Source organism: Symphalangus syndactylus, chromosome 11 (genome assembly GCF_028878055.3).
Source record: "Symphalangus syndactylus isolate Jambi chromosome 11, NHGRI_mSymSyn1-v2.1_pri, whole genome shotgun sequence".
NCBI lineage: Eukaryota > Metazoa > Chordata > Mammalia > Primates > Hylobatidae > Symphalangus > Symphalangus syndactylus.
This window is the reverse complement of record NC_072433.2, coordinates 12,712,380-12,735,156: the sequence shown is the minus strand read 5'-3', so window position 1 is coordinate 12,735,156 and position 22,777 is coordinate 12,712,380. Positions and strand designations below refer to the sequence as shown.

Below are 22,777 nucleotides of genomic sequence, written 5' to 3'. Positions count from 1 at the left end.
CAACATGAAGTGCTTTACCCTGGAAAACTCACTGTTATTCATCTCTAATATAGTGATTAGAAAGAATTATGTGTCTGACAAACTCAAAAGTATGTAAACTATGGAACACCATATAAATTTAAGGGATTGTTATCACTAATATTAAAGCAAATACTGCCTTTCTTTTTCTCATTAGTTAGAGTGATACAACTAAAGGTTTTGATTGCCGTAACTGAAAAGTTATACAACATTTAAGAAGCTTGGAAAACACTGGGGCTGTTTTTAAAGGAGGAAATGACTGTGAACATTACAACTCATGTAACCTAGCACGAGTATCACTCACATCTTACGCTTTTTGCTGATACAGAGGTATCTGTAAACCACTATAAGATATAAAAGTAAGGCCGGGCTTGGTGGCTCAAGCCTGTAATCCCAGCACTTTGGGAGGCCGAGGCGGGTGGATCACGAGGTCAGGAGTTCGAGACCATCCTGGCCAACATGGTGAAACCTTGTCTCTACTAAAAATACAAAAATTAGCTGGGCGTGGTGGCGTGCGTCTGTAGTCCCAGCTATTTGGGAAGCTGAGGCAGGAGAATCACTTGAACCCGGGAGGTGGAGGCTGCAGTGAGCCGAGATCACGCCACTGCACTCCAGCCTGGCAACAGAGCGACTCTGTCTCAAAAAAAAAATAAAAATAAAAATAAAAGTAACACTCAGAGTGATTAAAAATGAATAAGCCTTTCTGAAACAGTAAACATAGTTTAGAATTTTTGCTGTACAAAAAAATACCTAAAACAGATTTATCACTGAAACTCTTAACTTATACTATTTCATTAGCAGAGTTACTAATCTTAGATAAGGAAGGAGAACAACAACCTAAGAGGACATACTTACAGAGATGAGAATGAATGTGCCCCAAACACAGGCAAAAAGGTAGAACGCACTAAGCTGACCAGATTCATTAAACTTGCTGTGTTTCGTTTTGGAGAAGTGCATTCGCCTGTTAATTTTCTAAAAATAAAAACAGCCATTAGTAATTAAGAATAAATTATAAATTATATTTAATATATGACTATCAGATTATGAAGAGCTAGTACTTTATAAATATAGATTTCTAAGGCTGCATACTTACATCCAACATATACTCTTGAATTACGGCATGAATAATTATCGCCACTAGCATGTAGAAGAAAACCGTAGCCAAATCTTTGATACCATAGCAATAAAGGGATGCTGATTCCGTAGCTTGTTCTTCTGAAGACCAAAAAGGACATAAATACACAAAAATATACACAAGGTTATAAAAACAGCATTAAGTACAACATAGTTATGGAAACAAAGAAGAATAACCTAATAAAAAAGTTCTATATGAACATCATAAATAACATGGTCTTGGACATCTTGAGTCTTAGAGGCGCAATGAAAATCAAGACTATCTAGAAATCTAAAGCTTTAGAAATTACTTACAAAGACTTGACACATGTTAGTCCCAGCCACCAAAGACCAAAAAACAGGGAAGAGGAGGCCACACTCAATAAACTGGTATTATCCCAGGGGTATAAATTAGGTTGATAAAGCTATACTTAGCCTATTGACCTATTTTTTTCAAAGGGCTTTTGAAACTTTCTACTTCTACTTTCTAACTACACACTAAATTATGATTCTGATGGAAAAGCTGATTTGACCTGTATTTGATTTAATTTTCATCTATAAGCAGCAGAGATAAAGGCAACTACTAAAGTTGTTTTTAATCCTTGCAATTGCTATAATTTTTCAAAACAAATCTTTATCAAATACTTGTGAATTGCTGACACTTATTCTCAAACTTTATGTTTATGGGGAACATATACACAAAAGAGCTTTATTCTTCTCTGGCATATTCAAATTTCAAAACAGTATTGTAGTTTTGAGTAACCTGATAACTAAATCACTAAATTAAATATTTACAAAACTATACATAACTGAACAAAAACCCAACTCAGAGGCTAGGCGCAGTGGCTCACCCCTATAATCCCAACACTTAGGGAGGCAAGAATTGCTTGGGGCCCAAATTCAAGACTGATCTAGGTAGTATAGTGAGACTCCATCTCTACAGTAAATTGAAAAATTAGCTGGGCGTGGTGGTGTGCCCTTGTAGTCCCAGCTACTTGGGAGGCTGACCCGGGAGGATCATTTGAGCCCAGAAGCTGGAGGCTGCAGTCAGCTATGATCATGCCACAGCACTCCTGCCTGGACAACACATTTGGCAAGACCCTGTCGTCTCTTAAAAACACACATATAAATAACAGCAACAACAACAAAAAACCCCAACTAAATGTGGTATACTACATTATCTTACATTCTAAATAAAAAGCTGTGCAGGTTTACTGCCTCAACCAAAAAATACCCCATCCCTCACCCATGCTAATTAATTATATCACTGTATTAAATTACAATCAACTTCCAAGAAACACCTAATTTTTACATAGATTAAGAAATACCATTTTTGAACTAAAACCTAATAGTGTGGATGCTATTACCGGATAATTGCTAGAGCTCACTAACACATTTTCTGGAATGAAAATAATTGTTAAAAGTAGAGCACCAGAAAAAGTGTAAATAATCTTAGAAGGATTGCTATTACAGGCCCAAAATAGAACTTACGGAAAAACCACATCTGCCGTTGTGCTTTTAGAAGTCTTGAATGAACAATGACATTTAAACAATTTAAAAATATCTTTTCTTATAATTTTCTTAGGAAAAAATCAGAAGGCAGAGAAAGCAAAACTATTTTATGGAATTTCAGGTCCATTCGCAAAAATACATAGTAAACAGAAAACATATATAGGGTAAAGTCAATCAAAAACATCAGATCTTGTATCACAAAATCATCAAAATAACATTCAGTCACATCATGGATGAGATCTCTGATGATTAATTAATGCAGGACCTAGCATTCATGAAAATTTCCAAATTCGTTCAACTGAACTTCTATTTACGTAGAAAATTCTTAGCGTAAATTACCTACCTGTTGCGGGGAGAGTGACATTGTACTGAAGAGTAACAAAAATGATAGAAGCTTTTGCCGTTATCTACAAAGAAGGAAAAACAAAGATCAAGTCAATTTGTGACCCTCTCCCAAATAACAGATCGGGGCAAAAACATTATAAAATCTGTCCCTAAATCGAAGCACCAAGGACCTCCCTGTTCCTGTGGAATCCTGACAGACACAATGGAAATTACTGATTGCCAAGGAGCTAATGTAACTCACCAGAGTACTCTTCTGTGGTTTAGGTAAGATTGTGTAATTCATCCTTAACTTTAAGATTTCAAAAGACCTTTTCTGCAGTTCCAGAAAACAGTTATTTGACAAATAATGATTCTCTACCCTAGCCCTATACAATGAATAAAAAGTTCCTATTAAGACAAATTTTAAGTGTAAATTAATAAAATAAAGAGAAGCACAGTTAGCATGAGAAAAGCAGATCAAATACAGGGTCTGTGGTGTGGGTGTGTTAGTATCCCACACACCTAGCCGACTTAAGTGGTCAATAATTGTTTAACTGACCTGACTACTGGTAAAAGTAAACTGGCCAGAGCAGAAAAATGGAATGCTTACCCAATCTTGACAGGCGCCAGGCAAAGTGCTAGGCAAAAAAGGACGAGATGAAGATGGATAAAATAATCCCTAATGACAAGGAGCTCTGTGGAGTGAAGGGTGCAGGTAAATAAACTGTTATAATACTGTAGAATAAGTGCCAACAGCTTGCACTGTGGGTACTTGGGATAAACAATGAGCTTTGTTGGTTTTTTTTCTGGGGTAGAATGAAATGAAGGAGCTGTGTTTTGCTGGAAAATAGGTGTTCCCTAGGTTCACAAAGGGGGATGAAGAGGACAGTACAGATAGAAGAAACAGAGCATGGCAAGATCAAGTAGCAGTGAACACAAGGCCAGGCATAGGACGCACATCAGGAAGTGTTAGAAAAGACTAGAAACATTATTGAGTGCTAGAAAGGACCCTGTTTTTTCAGCTAAGTAGTTTAGATTTCATTTTTGCACAACTGGAGAATTTTGAGGATGGGAAATTTCATGTATGCCTTTTAGAAGGATTGCTGTCTGTGACCTGCTAAGTGGTATCCCAGGCCCCTTCAGATCCATTCTCCACATTGCAACTAGAATGATTTTCTGATCATGTTACCACATCCCCCTCCCTACCTGCTAAAAATCCTTCACTAGATTCCCATCTTTCTAGGAGAATGTGACCATAGGACTCTATGGTCTGACTCCTCTCTCTGCCTCTGCAGCACCTTCTACCACAGGGTCTCTGCACATGCTGTTCTATCTAAAATACGGTTGGAAAATATTTCCCATCAGATCTCAGTTGCATTACACCTTTTCAGGGAAGTCTCCCTGTCTTCCTAGAGTAGGTCATTTCCTTTGTTAGATTATCTCAGAGAACTGTGTTCCTTTCCTTCAAAAGCATACTCTGGTTGATTATATTAATAATTTCTGTCTCGCCCATTAGAAAGTAAGCTCCATTAGAACTGGGACCATGCCTGTTTCCACTCATCACTATACTTCAGAGCCCAGCATGAGGCCTGGTACATATTAGGTAATTAATCAATATTGCTGAATAAATATCAGTTAAAGTACAAACCGGAGTGAGCATGCAGCCAAGAATGAAACTTCTGCAAGAGACCACATGAAAGATAATGAGACCTGAACTAAGACAGTGACTGTGGGATAGAGGAGGCACTCATAAGGCAAAATAAGGTCTGGTAAGCTAGAAGAAAAGAGTACAAGGTTATTTATTGATGCTTACAGCTGAGATTTCTGGGAGATGTGCAGTAAGGCAGCTAAAACCTAAGTCTAGAACTCAGTAGGGGGAACCTAGCTTAAATAAAGATTTGGGAGTCTCTTTCTACAGATAATGGCTGAAGCTGTGAAAATACATAAATCATATATGGAGAGTGCACCGTATTTGTAGAGAAGTAGGACAACATCAGACCCATGGAGAGAACAGGGAAAAAAGCAAAACTTCAAGTCACTGAAACTAAGAAAAAATGGTTAGAGAGACAGAAAAAGACATAAAGAGAGCTTGCAGTCCCAAAAGCCAAAGGGGAAACATTTCTAAAAGGTGTGGTTAATAAAGTCAGAGTTTCAAAGGAGATGTGGGAGGAAAGAGAACAATAGACTGGACAATTTAAGAAGTCATCAGTGGTCACAGCTTAAGTGATTCCAACTAGGTAGTGAGAGCAGGAGCTGCATCCCAGTGGATTGAAGAACACAGAGGCACAAAGTGGTATCCAGTAGATGCCAGGTCAAATTTTATGTTGTTTTTAGGAGAGACTGAGCTTGTGTGGGGGCAACAGTGAAGGTAACAGGGAAAAGGGAGAAGTTAAACACACAGGATAGAAAGAGAATAACGGATGGAGGCATATGGCAGGGAACAAAATTGTAAGGACTGAGTATTGCACTCTTGAACTACTTTTCCTCTTAGATGGGAAGAAGGCAGTAATGGATGGGACACATAACTTCAAAAGACAGGAAAATGAGGAAATCCGTGCTTGATAAATTTTTATTTTCCCTGTGTGAGAAAAAGCAATGTCACATATTAAGCATAATGGGGACGTGAATGATGACTATTTATATAGTTCCCATAGGGAAAGGAGATGGCCAGGGAAAGTAAAAAGATACCGGATGCGAATGTCTGAGGTTAGAAACCTTTGATTTGCAATATTATCTACCAGCATGAGTATGACTTTCTCCGGGAATTGAGAGGCATGGAAAAGGCCAATAGTGGAATAAAGACTGCAGGAAGAAAGGCAACACAGTGAGGGGACTAATACACTGGAGAAAGGGAAAGGGGGCCATGGCACCGCAAAAACCTGGACTAGGTAGAGAACTGACTTATGAGGACTAGAATGAGGGAGGTGAACAAAACGTAGGTTGTAGCTAAACTCTGTTATCCTGGAATTCAGGAAGTGGAAGAAGTCAGGCTTGCATGACAAACTGCAGGATACGGCCAGTAAACTGAGTGGCTGACCTGGGTTAGATATGAAGGTCTCTTGAGTAGAAAAGGGTACTAAGGCTACTCTATTAAAATTTGGGTCATTAACAAGGACTCAGAGCAGAACGATGACATAAGTCTCCAGGGCAACACTATTTTCATGTGATTATTTTTAGTAAAGGTGAGTGGTCACTACATTTCATTTAGTTTTGCTATCTTTGTTTAGATTTTTTAAATATATACATATAGTCTAAACAATATATATGTATATATACACACACACATACTCTGTTTTAAACACAAACACTCCACATCCCTGTTTCCAGTTTGTACTATGAAGTCACCACTGTCACACCTAAGAACACTTTGTTAAACAGTCCTTTACAGGCCAGGTGTGATGGCTCACGCCTGTAATCCCAGCACTTTGGGAGGCCGAGGTGGCTGGCTTACCTGAGGTCAGGAGTTCAAGACCAGCCTGGCCACCATGGTGAAACCTCATCTCTATTAAAAATACAAAAATTAGCTGGGCATCGTGGCGGGTGCCTGTAATCCCAGCTACTCAGGAGGCTGAGGCAGGAGAATTGCTTGAACCCAGGAGGCAGAGGGTACAGCGAGCCGAGATCACGCCATTGCACTCTAGCCTGGGTGATAGAGCGAGGCTCCGTCTCAGAAAGAGTCCTTTACAAACAACGAATGAGATTCTTCAAAGATAAATTTAGCATCAAATTCTAAAAGCAGCAAAAATTAGATTATCCTTTTAGCCAGGCTTCCAAATACAATTAAAATTTGACCTCCAGCTGGTTTAGCATGTGACATTAAGTAGAAGAAGAGGAAAATGTAAACTACACACTCCAAAAAGTTTCAAGTTTAAGCCCGCAGTCATGCTCCTAGCCATTTCCAGGCCTCCTAAGCCTCACACCCTGCTGCATTGCTGCAGTTAAACTCACACCACAATTAATTAGTAGTAAGATAAGTTAGTTTAGAATATAAATAGGCTACAGAAATATATAATGCACTCAAAAGTAAAAATACCTGAGTTTATGACAGTTTGAACATTTATAGTGCTGCTCTCCATTTACAAAAGTGGAAAAATGAAAAAAAAAAAGACTTATTCAGATGCATCTTAAATAGGTTACCAGAAACTGTAATGAATTACCTAATTCTATGCTGTACACAATGTCATCAATACAATAACATTTCTTTAATTCAGTGTCACTAGTTGGGGCTTGGTATCTTTCTTGTTATATAGACATGTTAACGACTTTGCACTTGTTTTAGAGGAAGATGTGAACAGTCACTACATGCACTGGATCCTTGAAAAGTAAAGACAATTCTGAATATCAAATTCCACTTCCAGTGGGGCTCAGTGGCACGTGCCTGTAGTCCCAGCCACTCAGGTGGCGAGAGGGGAGGATCACTTGAGCCCAGGAGGTCAAGTTCCAGCCAAGGCAACATAGCGAGACCCTGTCTCAAAAAAAAAAAGAGAGACCCCTTTGTAGTTCACGCTTATATGTTTCACGCTTGTATGTGAGATGGGTCTCTCCTTCAAACTTTGTTATGACCTGAACACCTTACCTGTCATAAAAAGTAAGAAAAAAAGGAAAGAAAAAGCAAAAAAAAAAAAAAAAAAAACCCAAACCTTGAAAACTGTTTCAAGATTGTTGAAATTGTAAATGTCCCCAAAATCTGTATGGCATAAGGAACTTGCAGATTTTGAATATCTTTCCTTTTGAATATATTCCCTTTTGAATATCTTTCCTTTATACACTCCTTAAAAGAAATACTTCTCTTGTGAACCCCTAATTCTTCACCCCTCCTCCACATCCTCACTTTCAGAAAGCTTCCCAAGCATCCCTACCATTTTTTGACCATTCAATTTTTCCTAACTCAAATATGAAGCCATTCATTGTATACTATGATTTGAATTATGTGGACAGATACTTACTGTAATAAAACTATGATTCCAAAATTTACAAGCAATTTTTGATTAACGTGAAGTTCCCTGGAAATTAAACTCTTACATTACTGCCAAACAGACTACTCTGTTAGCCTTTTCAGTATGTATAATCTCTTTAGATGCTAACTAAAGAGATTCCAGGCCCTTCTCTCACATAAAAATGCTTTCTATTTCCCAATTTTGGTGAGTTTTTAAAGAATAATAATAGCTACCACTTATTGCACGCCTCTTGCAAGCCAAGTATTGAACTAGGCATAATACATATTGGTTAATTTAATTGTCAGAGTAACCCAATAAGCCCCATTTTACAGATGAGGAAACTTCAGTTCTGAGCTGCCCTAGGTCACCCAGTTAGCAAGCTGCAGAGCCCTAACTTGAACATGAATCCCTTCAGCTCCAGAATCCACGTTTGTACAGTGTATCTGCATTGCTTCTTCATTTTGGCTAGTAATACAGTCTTTCTTTCTTTCTGAATTTCTTTGTCGATGTCACCATAAATCCTGTGACATTTCCTCAATGTATCTGCACAACAGGCTTAACAGTTCTGCAAAAAAATCAATTTCTCGATTATTCTAGCACAAGTACTGTAATTCTATAATTATGTTAACTTTGAGATTCAGCAGCAATTGTTTTAAAAGTCGAATAGCAAAACTAACCTAGTCTACACATTCCTATATCTAGATAACATGCTTTGAAATCCTAACACCTTAACATATGGTAAGAAAAAGGAAGAACTCGTACAAACTTCACTTTTGTGTATCACTTTAACGCTCACTTTTGAATTGACTTTAAAAACCTCTATTTCGTATTTTTGTCTATTTAGATTTTCAAATTTTATAAATTTATACAAAGGTGAAAATGCACTGTTAAAAAAAATCACTAACATGTGAGGCAAGGTATAGGTGGTGGACTTCCCTAGAAACACAGTAAGAGAATGTAAAATAGTTTATATAAAATCAAAGTTATACTATGTATCAGAATTTCTGATTTATATTTTATTTCATTCAAAGCACTGCAAATATACCTTGCAGGTCACAGTACCCCTAAAATATGTTTTTAAAGTCAGGAATTCTTACCATGTGGAGATGGTTTATGACAAGTTACAGAAAATTGAATATACTACATATATTAAAGTATTACTTTAAGATCAAAGCAGAAAGTATATGCAAGTATCAAATTCAGAAAGTGAATACAAATGTTTAACATTGGGTCTTTTTTTGAGACAGGGTCTTCTTGCTCTGTCCTTCAAGCTGGAGTGCAGTGGTGAAACCTTGGCTCACCGCAGCCTCCACCTCCTGGGCTCAAGTAATTATCCCACCTCAGCCTCCCAGCTGCGACCACAGGTGCGTGCTATCTATCACTCCTCGCTAATTTTTAAAAAATCATTTGTAGAGACAGGGTCTCCCTATGTTGCCTGGGCTGGTCTCGAACTCCTAGGGCTCCAGTGATTCTCCCGCCTTGGCCTCCCAAAGTGTTGGGATGTTTACAGGCGTGAGCCAGCGCACCAGGCCTAGCACTGTATTTACCTTCACACCGTATTATCTGATCTTTGCAAAAAATGGCTGTGAGGAGAATACTACAGGTGATATTATTTCCTTATAGCAGAAAAATTGAGGCTCAGACTTGGGTCACCCAGTAGGTAGGTGGCACAGCCCAGACTTAAAGCTTGAGAATGTTAGTTTCCTTCTACCTACCCTTTAACTATACCTGCTACCTCCTTACCAGTAGTTTCAAACATGCATGACATAATCAGGAGTAAATAATATCTGTATCTAGATCCAGAAAAGCCCATTTGATAGAGGCGAAAATAAGGTTAAAATATTATTTAATTTTAAAATAAAAAAAAAACAAATAGGCTCCATTAAAAAAATGTATTCACCTTCTGGTCACTGGTAATATCATTCCATTAGGTTTTCTCAAGGATTCTTAACGTCGCTCATATTTTTTTAAGCACTCCTATGTCCCAGGCACTATCCTAGACTCTGGAAATACAGACTCGTAAAAATACTACAAAATCTCTACTCTCACTTGTTACGTGCAGGAGAGAGGAGACAAAACAAGGCAGGAGCAAAATAATTTGTATATTTACTGAGACATAAGGGCTCCAGAGAAAAATTAAAAAGGGAAAAAAGCAAAGGAATGAGCGTGTGTATTGGGGAGCGAGGGGAAAAACGTAGGATGTTACTCGTTCACCTTGCAAAGTTTATCATCCACATTCAACAGCTGTTAAATAAGTCATCAAAATACTAGATATGTGGGAAGAGAATTTACACACTCCTGACATTCCCATCCTCTCCTACTTCAAGAAACAAAATTACTCGATTCCTTGGCACCGCTGTTCAGAACCTAGATTTATCCATCAGACCTTGTTTCTTTAAAGCATCAGGGCAAAAAGTTCGTTAACTGGTAATAATATCAGTTTAAAAGACAAAAATTAAAACAATCTGGCGCGCCTCCACTGTGCCGGTGCCCGGCGGCCACCGCCCTTCCAGTCGAAAGCAGATGCCCGACTCCGGTTTCTCGCTCACCCCAATCTCGGAGCTCCCCGGGGCCCCCCTGTCACTCGGGGCCTGTGGCCTCCAGGCCCGCACTCCTCAGACCCGGGGGCCGGGCCTCCGCCTTCTCCGGCCCTCGCGGGGCTGCCGCTCACCGCGGCCGAGGCTGGCAGTACCCCCAAGTCCGCCCACCCGCCCCGAGCCAGCTCGGCAGCTCAGGGGCCGCCCCCACCCGCCGGCCCCTCGCCGGCTGCCACGTAACCCTTCGCGGGAACCAGGAACTGCGCCGCGCAGCCGGCGGGAGGGGGCGGCGGCGGGTCAGGAAGGGGGCGACGCGGCGGTCCCCACCCCACTGCGGGCCGCGATGAGGCCCACCGGGACTTTGCATCCCCGGGCCAGCCGCCGGGGAGCTGCCGCCGGCGTTGGGCAGGGCATGGCAGGCCTGCACCTCAGGGACTGGGGGTCCGCACCTACCCCGGGCCCGAGCCCCCAGCGGTCCTGGGCGGAGAAGCCGGTGCTGGCATCTGGAGCCCGGGCCCGGACGGGGTGGCGGGGCAGGGGGTGGCGGGGCAGGCGGTTGAGACTCGGGGCGGGCTCACCTCAAACATGAGCCCCAGCAGGAAGACCATCGCCACACAGGAGACGATGTCCGCGTGATTCTGCAGGACGAATTCGTGGCTCAGTACCGGGGGACTCTTGGTGCTTTTCTTGCGAATCGCCATGGTGGGGCCTCCGCCCGCGCCTGCAGGTGCTCCGCCCCGGTTCCGCTCTTCCCAGCTGCTCACCGACTCACCGCCGCCGCCGCCTCCCCCTGGCTGCTCCTCACGGCCCCGCTGCAGCCGCTCGCTGGGGCTTCACTTCCCATCCCACAGCCAGTACGCAGCCGCCAGGCCGCCCGGGGAAAAAAAAAAAAAAAAAAACACCAGCCAGCCCGCAGCGGGGGCGAGCATGCGCACCACGGAGACGACGCTCCCTCGTGCCGCGGCCGCCTTCGCGAGCCCACAGCGCCCCCTGCGGACCGGAGGCCGCTGGCCCGCGGCCGGGCGAGTGTGCAGGAATGTGAGCGGTGCTTCCCTGCTTCGCGCCGGGCTTGGGTTTGGGAGTCGTTTGAGGGGCGAGCTTCCTGCGCCTGCTCAGCAGCCTGAGACCGCGGCCGGGTGCCCTCCCGCCCTCCTGGCCATCCAGGGATTGGGTGTCAGTGGCCTGCTGCACACTGTCACTTCTACAAGTGACTGCCACCGTCAGGATAATCTAAAACTACGAATACTACTTGACTCCACAAGGGTACGGTGTATTCTCCAGTTTAAGCATCTGCCTTAAAAATTACCTCAGAGTTAAGCACTCCTGGGGACTTATTTCTACTCTTTGTAAGTTTGGACTAACTTTAAAAAAAAAAAAAAAAGAGCTGACCCTATTCTGGTCTGCCTGTCCGTTCCCACCCTCATCCCCGTCCCCATCCCCAGCCCTATCCCCCACTGGCCTCAGACTGAAGACGAAGGGATCAGTCTGGGTTTACTGGCTTCACATATAGTTAAATTAACAACATGTTTTAGTAATCTAAGGGAGACAGTAAAAAAGTTAAAAAGGATCGTGGATTAAGACACGTCCTCCTCCTATCGTTTTGCCCAAACCTGGAGTCCTTTGTATTCTTTTTCCTGAAGAATTGCTCTCCTGTTTACTCATGAGCCAAATGTAGAAACCAAAGTCATGCTAGATGGAGCCCTTTCAGCGCCCTTCCACATGCAGTCATCACCAACCCGAGGCAGGCCTCTCACCCCGCTTCCCCACTACCACAGTCCGAGGGTACTTGCCTCTTGCCTACAATATTACAACTCTGGTGTAACCACTTAGTGGTTTAAGAATGTGGGTTGTTAAATCAGAAGTCTGCCACTTATTACTTGTATGATCATGGACAAGTTACTTAATCTCTATGGGACCCGATTTCCTCATTTTTAAAAATGTATTCATTTATGTACTTACTGAGGGTTGACTATGTCCTGGGCACTGGGGATACAGAAGTGAAATACAAATTAAATTATTCCTAGGGACTTATCATTCTACTGTGGGAGAGAATCTTTAAACAAGATTTCAAAAGTGAAACAGATGTTAAATTGAGTTGAGTATCCAGGAGAAAAATAAAACAAGGGGAATAGGAAAGTGTGAGGCACTTACACTTGCCTGAAGACCTGCAGGAGGTGAGGGAGCAAGCCCTGTGCATATCATCTATAAAGTGGGGATAACTATTGCTCATTTTAGTAATTAAATGAGATGATTAAAGGAAACTGCTCAGCGGGGAATTAGGGCTTTATAAATTTAGTCAGTGATTATTCTTTTCCTTCTTCTGGGCAATCACTAGTTTCATTTCCCTTCAGATCACCTTTCAACGTTTATACTAGAATGATGCTTCTACTGGCAGAAAGTTTTTCAGCGGGTTCCCTTTCCCTTCATGGAAAGCTAGCATGATGAAATAGCCCTTTCTGATTTGGTCCCTGCCTACCCCAGCAGACTGGAGCCCCGCATCTGCAGGTCATAATCTCTGTAGCAGCATTATTGACTACACACACTATACAGTTGCCTCTCCGTATCTGTGGGTGCCACATAACTGTGGATTCAACCAACCTGGAGTAAAAAATATTCAAGAAAAAAACTGCCTTTGTACTGAACATCTACAGACTTCCCCCCCCACGATTATTGCCTAAACAATATAGTACGGCCAACTATTTATTTAGCAGTTATGTTGTGTTAGATATTATAAATAATCTAGAAATGATTGGAGGTCTGTAGGAGGATTTAGGATATTCTTTACCAGAATATTGCATCATCTTATATAAGGCACCTGAGCATAGGTGGATTTTGGTATCCGCGAGGGTCCTGGAACCAATCCCCTGTGAAGACTGAGGGACGACTGTACATACCATGGCATGCTCTCTTCCCATGCTCTCCCCTGCCTTTGTGTGTGCTGCTGTCTCTGTCTGGAATGTTTTCACCTGTCCTCTCATAGACACAGCACGCTCCTGCTGTTCCTTCATGTCTCATTTACATATGACCTCTTCGAAAGCTTCACTGAATTCTGTGACCTAAGCAGTTTATCTTTTATGATTCAATTGCATTTTTGAAATAGTTTTATTGCAGTATAATTTATGTCATATAGTTCAGCTATTTGAGATATTCAATCCTGTGGTTTTTAGTATATTTACAAAGTTGTGTAACAATCACCATAATGTAACTTTAGAACATTCTTGTAATCTCTAAAAGAAATCTGATACACATTACCAGTAACTCTCCATTTCCCCTCATAGTCTTGGCAGCCCTTGGCAACAACTGATCTATTTTCTGCCTCTCTATATTTGCTTATTGTGGACATTTCTTTTTGTTCTTTCTTTGTTTCTTTTCTTTCTTTTTTTGAGATGGGGTCTTGCTCTGTTGCCTAGGCTGGTGTACAGTGGTGTGATCATAGCTCACTGCAACCTTGGACTCCTGGCCTCAAGAAATTCTCCCACCTCCCAAAGTGCTGGGATTACAGACGTGAGCCACCATGGCCAGCTTGGACATTACATGTAAATAGAATCATGATCTTTTGTGACTGACTTCTTTCACTGAAGATAATGTTTCCAAGGTTCATCCATGTTGTAACATGTATCAGTACTTCATTCCTTTTTATGGCCAAATAATATTCCATTGTATGGATATAGCGCATCTTATTCATCAGTTGAACGTTTGTGTACAAGTTTTTGTTTGAACTCAATTCCTTTGGGTATATACCTAGCAGTGGAATCGCTGATCATAAGGCAACTTTATGTTTGACCTTTTGAGGAACTCTCACACTAATTTCCAAAGTGAATGGCACCATTTCCCATCCTATTAGCGATGTGTAGAGGTTCCAATTTCTTCCCATCCTTGCCAATACTTTTATTTTCTGTCTTTTAATCTTATCTATCCTAGTGGGTATGAAGTAGTATCTCATTGTGATTTTGCTTTGCATTTCCGTGAGCACTAATGATGTTGACTACTAGCCTTATCAGGTGCTCAGAAGCCATTTGTATATCTTTTTTTGTAGAAATGTCTATTCAAATCCTTTGTCATTTCTAAGTTGGATTAATTTTTTTAAGTTTATTGAGTTGTAAGTGTTTAAAAATATCTATTCTATATGTCTATGTTGTTCTGTAATTTATTTTAAAAAATAAAAAATAGATTCTAGATCTTAGCAGATACATGATTTGAAAATATTTTCTTTCAGTCTTTTACTTTCTTGATGGTTTTCTTTGAAGCACAGAAGTTTTTAATTCAGTGAAGTCCAACTTATCTGTTTTCTCTTTAATCACTTGCTATTGTTGTCCTATATAAGAAATCAGTGCCTAACCCAAGATTCCAAAGATTTACTCCTGTGTTTTCTTCTAAGAGTTTTATAGTTTTAGCTCTTACACTTGGGTCTATGAGGACTCACTTGTATTTTGTACATAATTTCATTTTAGCAATAATCATACTATCTTCTATTGTTTGCAAGTCTGTCTTCCCACTAGACTGGTACTCCTCAGGAACTGGGAGTCATTTCATTTTTCCAGCTCCTACTACCTGGTGCTATACTGTCAAATATTTAGTGGTCAATATTTATTGAGGGAATGAAAAGAAAAAATACCTCACATAAATGAGAATAAAACCTTAAGATAGTTTAACCAAGAAACAAATATAAAAATGATATATGGCTCTACAAAGTTACTCATTTTAAATATATTTAAAGAAGACTTGCAATGCACCAAGCAAGTCCTGAGTTGTAGGATATAATTATTAACAAGACAGATTTAGTCTTTGTTCTTGAAACTCATACCTGGAATAGAAGACAGACAATAAACAATGACCAATGTGATGGATATTTACAAAGAGACAGTGCAAGGTGCAGTAGAAGTGTTCTAGGTCATTTGGAAATGAATTGCTCTACTAATGTCAGTTTTTAAACTGAAATTGGTCCTTTCAAACCTGAAATCTGGTGATTTTTCACTCCTTTGTGAGAAGACACATTGGTCTTCTTTCAGCTGCTGAAACCTATCATACTCTGGCCAGCCATAGGACTTGAGATGACCATTGGGTTTTTTTTTGTTGTTGTTGTTTGTTTGTTTGTTTTTGAGATGGAATCTCGCTCTGTTGCCCAGGCTGGAGTGCAGTGGCACGACCTCAGCTCACTGCAACCTCTGCCTCCCGGGTTCAAGTGATTCTCCTGCCTCAGCCTCCTGAGTAGCTGGGATTACAGGCATGTGACACCAGGCCTGGCTAATTTTTGTATTTTTAGTAGAGACGGGGTTTCACCATGTTGGTCAGGCTGGTCTCGAACTCCTGACCTCGTGATCCACTCACCTCAGCCTCCCAAAGTGCTGGGATTACAGGCATGAGCCATTGTGCCCAGCGACCACTGGGTTTGGTAAGATGGAGGTTGTGTGGTTATGTTAGTTTGGGTTGTCCAGGAAATAGATGCCAAGACAGAGTTAGAAGCATAAGAGACTTATTGGCAATAACATTTGTGAAAATTAAAGGGGAGGGGAGTTAACAGGGAAAGCCTTCAGACTGTAATGTAGATCTGATCCTTGTGAAAGGAAGGAAGAAGGATCAGGCAGGAAGAGCCGCAGACTGAGGTGCAACTGAGAAAGTTTTGGCCAGCCTTGTGTGTAGAGCTCCAGCACAGAGACTTCCCATTGAGGATTTACACACTGGATGGAGATGATGAGTTCTTGGACCACGACAGTGCCCTGTCATGCACTGTGGGCTCCTACTCTGCACTCTTGCCATCTTCCGCAGAAGGTCCTCGCTTCTGTCAGGAGACCTTCTCTCCACAAATCTCTCTTGGGTTTTGGTAATTATCCTTCTTGCTCCTTCAGGGACCCTATTGTTTATAGCCTTGGGGTACTGCACTATCATTTGTCGTTTCCTTACCTGAACCCACACGCTTGAAGAGAGTGCCTTTATACAAATTTCCCCAAATCACCCAATTTAAACATGCCATTTGCTTCTGCTAGGACCCTGACTCTTATGGAGTCACTAGTGACCTTTAAGACAGTATTTTCTTTGGAAATGGTAGCAACAAATGGCTGACTGGAGTGGGTTCAAGAGAGAATGGGAAATGGCAAGATGGAGGCATGAGTATAAGCAACTCATTTGAGGGGATTTCCCTGCAAGGGAAGGCAGAGTAATGGGCACGTGGTGAAGAGAGGTGTAGGGAAGGGTTTTGCTTTTCTTTTTGGATGAGCTATATTATGATGTATTTACATGCAGATGAGAATGATCTATAAGAAAGATTTATTCTACAGGAGTTGCTTGCAGAAGCAAAGTCCTTGAGCAGCTCAGAGTTGATGGCATGTAGTGTACAGCTGACCTCAGTGACAAGATAGGGTGCCCACAGCAACCAGATAGAGGGCAGAATTTAGGGGTAGGCTGATAATGGCAAGATGAAGTTGTCTGCTTCTGATTGCTTCTACTTTCTCGGTAAAATAGGAAACGAAATCAGGAGTGGAGATAGTGTGATGGCATTTGAGAAGAGAATGGAGGAAAACTGTGGAGGGTGAGTAGATTAAAGGGACGTAATCAGACAGCAGGGCCCACTTGATATTTGGGGCCATACATTTAAAGTGAGACTAGTAAGCAGAGCCACATAATTTTCTCCAGGCTATCTCCCTGTTTGGATACAGGTATGGAGAAGGCAGAGTTGGGCTTTGCCAGGCCAGTATGACAAAGGATGTGGAGGATGTGCAAGGGTGCGGGCAGGGGTGATGAAGTGAAGGCCATGAGGTGGTGGTCATGCTTGTTATACCATCACCCTCTGCCCTGAGAGTCCACCCTTTTCTGCTGTGAAAGGCAAGTGTCTGCAGACTGCAGTACTGGGGCTCCCTCACCCTTGACTTCCCACTGGAATGGGACTGGAAGTCTGTGGAAGACACTAGCCAAAAATCAGAGGGTTTGGGGACTTCTTTATACTCCCATCATCCCTCCTTGCCTTACTGTGGTTCCAACAGTGACTATGTTTGTTCTCCTGTGGCCACTGCCTGTGTCAGGTAGCTTTTCTGTTACTGTTTCAGCTCTAAGTGGGCTCCAGGGACCTCATTCTCTCCCCCGCCGCTTCAGGCTGTTGGTTGTAATAGCTTCCCATGCTCTTACTCCCCAGATACTTCACCATCCCTTGTTGGTTCATTCAACCGGCTACTCCTCTGTGAATAAGCCCTTCATTATACTCTCTCCAGCTAAATTCTTTTGAATGGCCCATCTTTTCCTTGCCAGTTCTCTGACAGAGACAGAGGACACAGAAATGGTGCTAGGGCCTCTGAATTGGAGGCACCTATGTGGCTGAATTGTTGTGGAGGGTAACTGGCTGAGGAGGAAGTGGTGAGAGAGTGGGATGCTGGAAATGATTTCAGAGGTTGTGCAGTCACTGGCAATGAGATGCACAGGGTAGAAAGGTGGGAGTGGGTAGCTGAGGTGAATGGAGGAGGAGAGCTTTGAGAGTGAGAAGTCAAGGCAGTAGGAGGCTAAGGGGCTCAGCACATGGATGCTAAATCACCAAGAATGACGGAAGGAGAAGAACGGAAAGGGAGCCAGTGAGGGAGCTGGGCTCTAACATCTGCTGCAAATGAGGAAGAGCCTGAGAGGCTGGCAGATGATTGCCACAGGAGGGTAGTGGGTGGTGTAGTTTCAGGGCATGGACTTCCAGAAAAGCTGGGGTTTTTGAGCAAGGGAGGAGAATTTTCTGTCAGCAGGGATGAGGACCATGAAAGACACCTACTCCACCCCTAGGCTCTGTGGTATGTGGTGCGTGGGAGGGAAGAAACAGCCACCTCTTGAGAAGGCTCTAGGGAAGCAGGTTTCAGTTTTCAGTTAGAGTTGCCTCCAAGTTTCTGAGCGAGAAGGTGAAGAAAACATTTAGAAAGAGGCAGAGGGTGTTGGGGATTTGGTAGATGGCACACCTGGAGCTTTGGGGGATACACTGGAAGAGTTTGGGGACTGGGAAGGGGCTTTTGGCTTAAGCAAAATAAAGGGATGAATATAGCTTTGTGGGTTGGAGATTGTGGTGATGATGGACAACAATGGAGGTTTGACTCTGGAAGTGACTAAGGTGGAAAGAGTTTTGAAGCATTATAGAATGATCCTGAGGTCTTTTAGGGGAATGTGGAGGTTTAATAATAATTTTAGCTTCTGTTTTAGGATTGGCCTCTTAAGTTTATAGTGAAAGGTGGCTGCCATTAAATTCTCCAAGGGTAGGTCATGGTGGTGGGGAAAGTGGTCCTACCAAGACACATGGGCTCTGGAGGCCTCCCTCAGCAGATTTTTTGTTTTGTTTTGTTTTAGAGACAGGGACCAGGCTGGTCTCAAAATCCTGGCCTCAAGCAATCCTCTTGCCTCGGCATCCCAAAGTGCTGGGATTATAGGGGTGAGCTACCCCACCAGGGACCCCTCAAGCAGATTGATTGCTTGTGTGTGTTCAGCTCTGGAGGCCACATTCCAAGTAAGTAAGACTTTGGCAAACATAGCATGGATCCTGAAATTCTCAGGATTCTTTTAATGACTGTAGGACAGAAGTCAGCTTATTTGGGATTAGGTCTATCCAGGAAAATTTGTGGTACAAGGTTGCTGTAATTATGAGAAATATAAAATAACAGAAATATGATCTTTGCCCTCAATGAGATTGTGTTTAGCTGGCCTTACAAGACATGTATAAGAATGAAAAACCTGTTCTGAGATGATGTGAAAGTAGGTACAAGAAATTACCTAATAGAAATAAGTTAGAACTAAAATGGGACTGTTTGATTTCAACCTCTCCTTGGGGACAAATTGATGAAAAGTAAGAAACGAATGTTTGTTACATGCTTATTAAATTCCAGGCATTTTGCTTTTACATATATCATTTGGTCTTCACATAAATCTTATAAAATAGGTGTTATTGTCTTTATTTAAAGACAGAGAAGCTGAGGCTCAGAGATGTTAAGTAATTTGCCCAAGGTCATAGGTCTAGGTATCTGTGTGCCTGCCAAATGCATTCTTTTTAATGTTTTTTGAGACAGGCCTCGCTATGTTGTCTAGGCTGGCCTTAAACCCTTGGGCTCAAGAGAACCTCCCAAGTAGCTGGAACTACAAGTGTGCACCACTGTGCAGCAAACAAACCCATTCTTGTCTCACATAAACAGTCCTGCAGGGTCTGTACTTGCCAGAAAGACTGTGACTCTTCAGAGAGCAGTAATTCTCAATCTTATCTCATTCCTGATCTATTCAAGAGACTAGTTGCTGCCTACGTAGAAACACAAAGCCCATGAAAAAGACCCCAACAGATCATTTTTCTGTTTACATGCTATTGTTATATCATTAACAGTGAGTTTAAAAATATAAACTTGTACTTATCTGGTGAGAAGGAAATTGTATTTTCATGAGGAAGCAAAACCACTTCATTAATATTTGGAAATTGTATGATTTCCTTGAGTATACACTTTGCTGCTGTGGAAACGAGAAAACAAATTTATAATACAGTGTTGCTACTAGTATGTAAGACTGGCAGGAGATGGCATGTCACATTTAGAGGTAGATCTGGCAATTTGGGGAGAGCTGGTTGGTAATGGCTATGAAGATTCTGTGACCCATCTGACCACTATCTAGGTGTCTCTCTAGGGGTAGAATGTAATCCTGTGACCTATAGAAGCTTAAGGAGCCTAAGCACAAAGTGGACTTTCTCACCCTATTTAACCAAGCACATCAGGGCCTGAGTAATACTTCTCTGATGAAAGAGAGCCCAGTTTCAGTAAGTGGTGAATGCAAAGTGAAAAATGGAAACAGGAAGTAGAGAGAATATTTTCAAGAAGTTTAACTTTGAAGGGGAGAAGAGAGCAGGTTGTGTAAATAAAGAAGAATAAGGGAGTCAAGGTAGGTTTTGCTTTTGTTTTTTGAGTGATGTCACAGTTGAGCGTGTTTATTAATAGACGGTAAGGAGGGAGAGATGAAGAGGCTGAAGACGGGGGAAGAGGTGGGCAAAATGATGGACAGAGGTTTCTAAAGTTTGGAATCCACTAGAACTTTACATAGGAAGGGACACTTCTTTTTACACCAAAAGGATGGAGGGAGGAGGAAAGGCTAGTAGAGACAGGGCAGTCACAGAATGACAGTGGATGTTCTTCCATGTGGATGGTGAACTCAGGAAGGGCACTGCAAGGAGAACTGTGAGCCAAGTTTATATTTTGAATTGTTAAAAATAAAAACTACAGGCAAAATACATTTAACAGAGTTTACTTGAACATTAAAGGATTCACGAAGTAGGCAGTACTCAAAACCAGAAGAGGTTCACAGAATTGTGTTTCAGCTGTGTGAGCAGCAGGCTTTTATAGGCTGAACAAGCAAAGAAATTACTTGGCCAGGCACAGTGGCTCACACCTGTAATCTCAGCACTCTGGGAGGCTGAGGTGGGCAGATCACCTGAGGTCAGGAGTTCAAGACCAGCCTGGCCAACATGGTGAAACCCCATCTCTATTAAAAATACAAAAATTAGCTGGGCGTGGTGGAGCACACCTGTAATCCCAGCTACTCAGGAGGCTGAGGCAGGAGAATCTCCTGAACCCAGGAGGCAGACGTTGAAGCTAACCGAGATTGTGTCACAGCACTCCAGCCTGGGTGACAGAGTGAGACTCTGTCTAAAAAAAAAAAAAAAAAGAAAAGGAATTACTTGATTGGGTCCAGCTAAACATTTCCCTTATTTGGGTACAATCTGATGGAAGTCTTTAGAGGTAAGTTGGTGGTTTGTGATTGGTTAAGCTTAAGTGTCCTTTTACTGTTTCTATTGAATTGGGTTTTAGTTTGTTTGTGTAGGAGCCTAAGGTGCTCATTGGCCTTATGGCTGCCCAATTACTTTTTTTTAAATTTTATTTATTTATTTTTGAGACAGAGTCTCGCTCTGTTGCCCAGGCTGGAGTGCAATGGTATGATCTCGGCTTACTGCAACCTCCGCCTCCTGGGTTCAAGCGATTCTCCTGCCTCAGTCACCCAAGTGGTTGGAATTACAGGTGCCCGCCACCGTGCCCAGCTAATTTTTGTATTTTTAGTAGAGACAGGGTTTTGCCATGTTGGTCAGGCTGGTCTCGAACTCCTGACCTCAGGTGATCCACACACCTCGGTCTCCTAAAGTGCTGGAATCACAGGTGTGAGCCAGCGCACCCAGCCAATTACTTATTTAAACAGAATGAATGAGTGGGGAGTAGCAGTAATAAGGGCCCAAGGAAATCTGTCAGCAGGAACAGGGATTTTTCAGGCATAGGGGGCACTGAATGGTTTAGAGAGGGAGAAGGCTATTAGCCCCACCTCAAGACATACAAAGTTTGACAGAGGAAAGATGTTCATTTAAGAGGGCTGAAGGGGATTGGTGTTTTGAGGGGAGAGCCTGGTATATAGTTAAAGCAACTGGTGAGAGGGAATGTTTGGTGCAGTGGCAGAAGTTGTAGGAAGTTTATTTATAATGGAATGAATTATATTAGTTATAACTCTTTTCGTTGCAAGTGACTGAAATGGGAATATAGTGAACCGAAAGTTAAGAGAGTCAAAAGAAAAGCTTCAGGAACCAGGGTGTATTGTGGATCTTAGGAAACAGAACCAGGCACTTGACTTCATTAGATTCTCTCTCTACCTTTTTCTCTCCTTTATTTTTCTTCTGTCTTCTGTTTCAGCTTGGCTTCACTTTTTCCTATTGTAAATGTAAAATTTATTTACATGGCAGAGAACATGGTCACTTGCCGGTTCTATCAGAACAATTCCAAGGAAAGACCTAAAGTAGGCTGGTTTAGGTTGCATGATCATTTCTGGTTCAATTATTGTGGCCCATCTTGGCCACATGCTTTTCCTTGTGGGTAGGGTGAGTTTAGTACCAGAAGGTGTGGAGGAACAAGTACTAGACAAGTAGAACCACCATGGGTGTCCTAGAGAACGTGGTATAAAGGATCTGGAGGTACAGGAACAGTGGGAGGTGGTTGGATCAGGGAGAAAAATCCAACTGTAATGTGCATGTTAGTGAATGAGAAGAATGGATGGAGTGACTTGTATTTGAGGCAATGGCCAAGGACTGTGGGGATATCTAGTAGGGTGATTTCTAAAATAATCTCAGCAATCACAGATAGGGGAAGGACTTCAGTTTGAATTTGTTGTACTTTCAAGAGGGTTCTAGTTCTTAGGAACAGACAGGAAAATGGTGACAGGTAATTGGTTCCTGGGAGGCTGGCATGTTCTGGAGACAGCAGCAGTTTCTGGGGATGCTTCACAAGGTTATTATGCACTGACATCTGCCATGGACCACCAAATAGAACATTTTCACCTGATCAGAATTAAACATTGACAACATCATTTTGTACAAAA

At 42.0% G+C, this 22,777-nt stretch overlaps 2 protein-coding genes and 1 pseudogene across 10 annotated transcripts in view; 2 read left to right on the top strand and 1 right to left on the bottom strand.

Annotated features, from left to right (window-relative positions):
• The window catches only part of TRAM1 (translocation associated membrane protein 1), a 33,453-nt gene extending 21,848 nt beyond the window's left edge, over positions 1-11,605 (bottom strand). The window contains exons 1-4 of one of the 3 annotated variants that reach the window (XM_055298026.2): positions 11,020-11,605; positions 2,987-3,050; positions 1,112-1,233; positions 874-990 (exon numbers count right to left, since the gene is read on the bottom strand). In XM_055298026.2, coding sequence (XP_055154001.1) covers positions 874-990; positions 1,112-1,233; positions 2,987-3,050; positions 11,020-11,142 — 426 coding nt within the window. In that variant the 5' untranslated portion in view covers positions 11,143-11,605. Of the gene's footprint in view, positions 1-873; positions 991-1,111; positions 1,234-2,986; positions 3,051-9,804; positions 9,914-10,453; positions 10,589-11,019 lie in introns of those variants that run through there. The other 2 variants (XM_063612626.1, XM_063612627.1) reach the window with 2 other exon arrangements.
• LOC129457952 (uncharacterized) lies at positions 7,456-7,553 on the top strand (annotated as a pseudogene).
• Positions 11,606-18,001: 6,396 nt separating the features above from the next.
• The window catches only part of XKR9 (XK related 9), a 114,120-nt gene continuing 109,344 nt past the window's right edge, over positions 18,002-22,777 (top strand). For 2 of the 7 annotated variants that reach the window (XM_063612630.1, XM_063612628.1), the window contains exons 1-2: positions 18,002-18,201; positions 18,746-18,902. The gene's annotated coding sequence lies outside the window, so the exon portion shown is untranslated. Of the gene's footprint in view, positions 18,307-18,745; positions 18,903-20,153; positions 20,309-22,777 lie in introns of those variants that run through there. The other 5 variants (XM_063612635.1, XM_063612632.1, XM_063612638.1 and 2 more) reach the window with 5 other exon arrangements.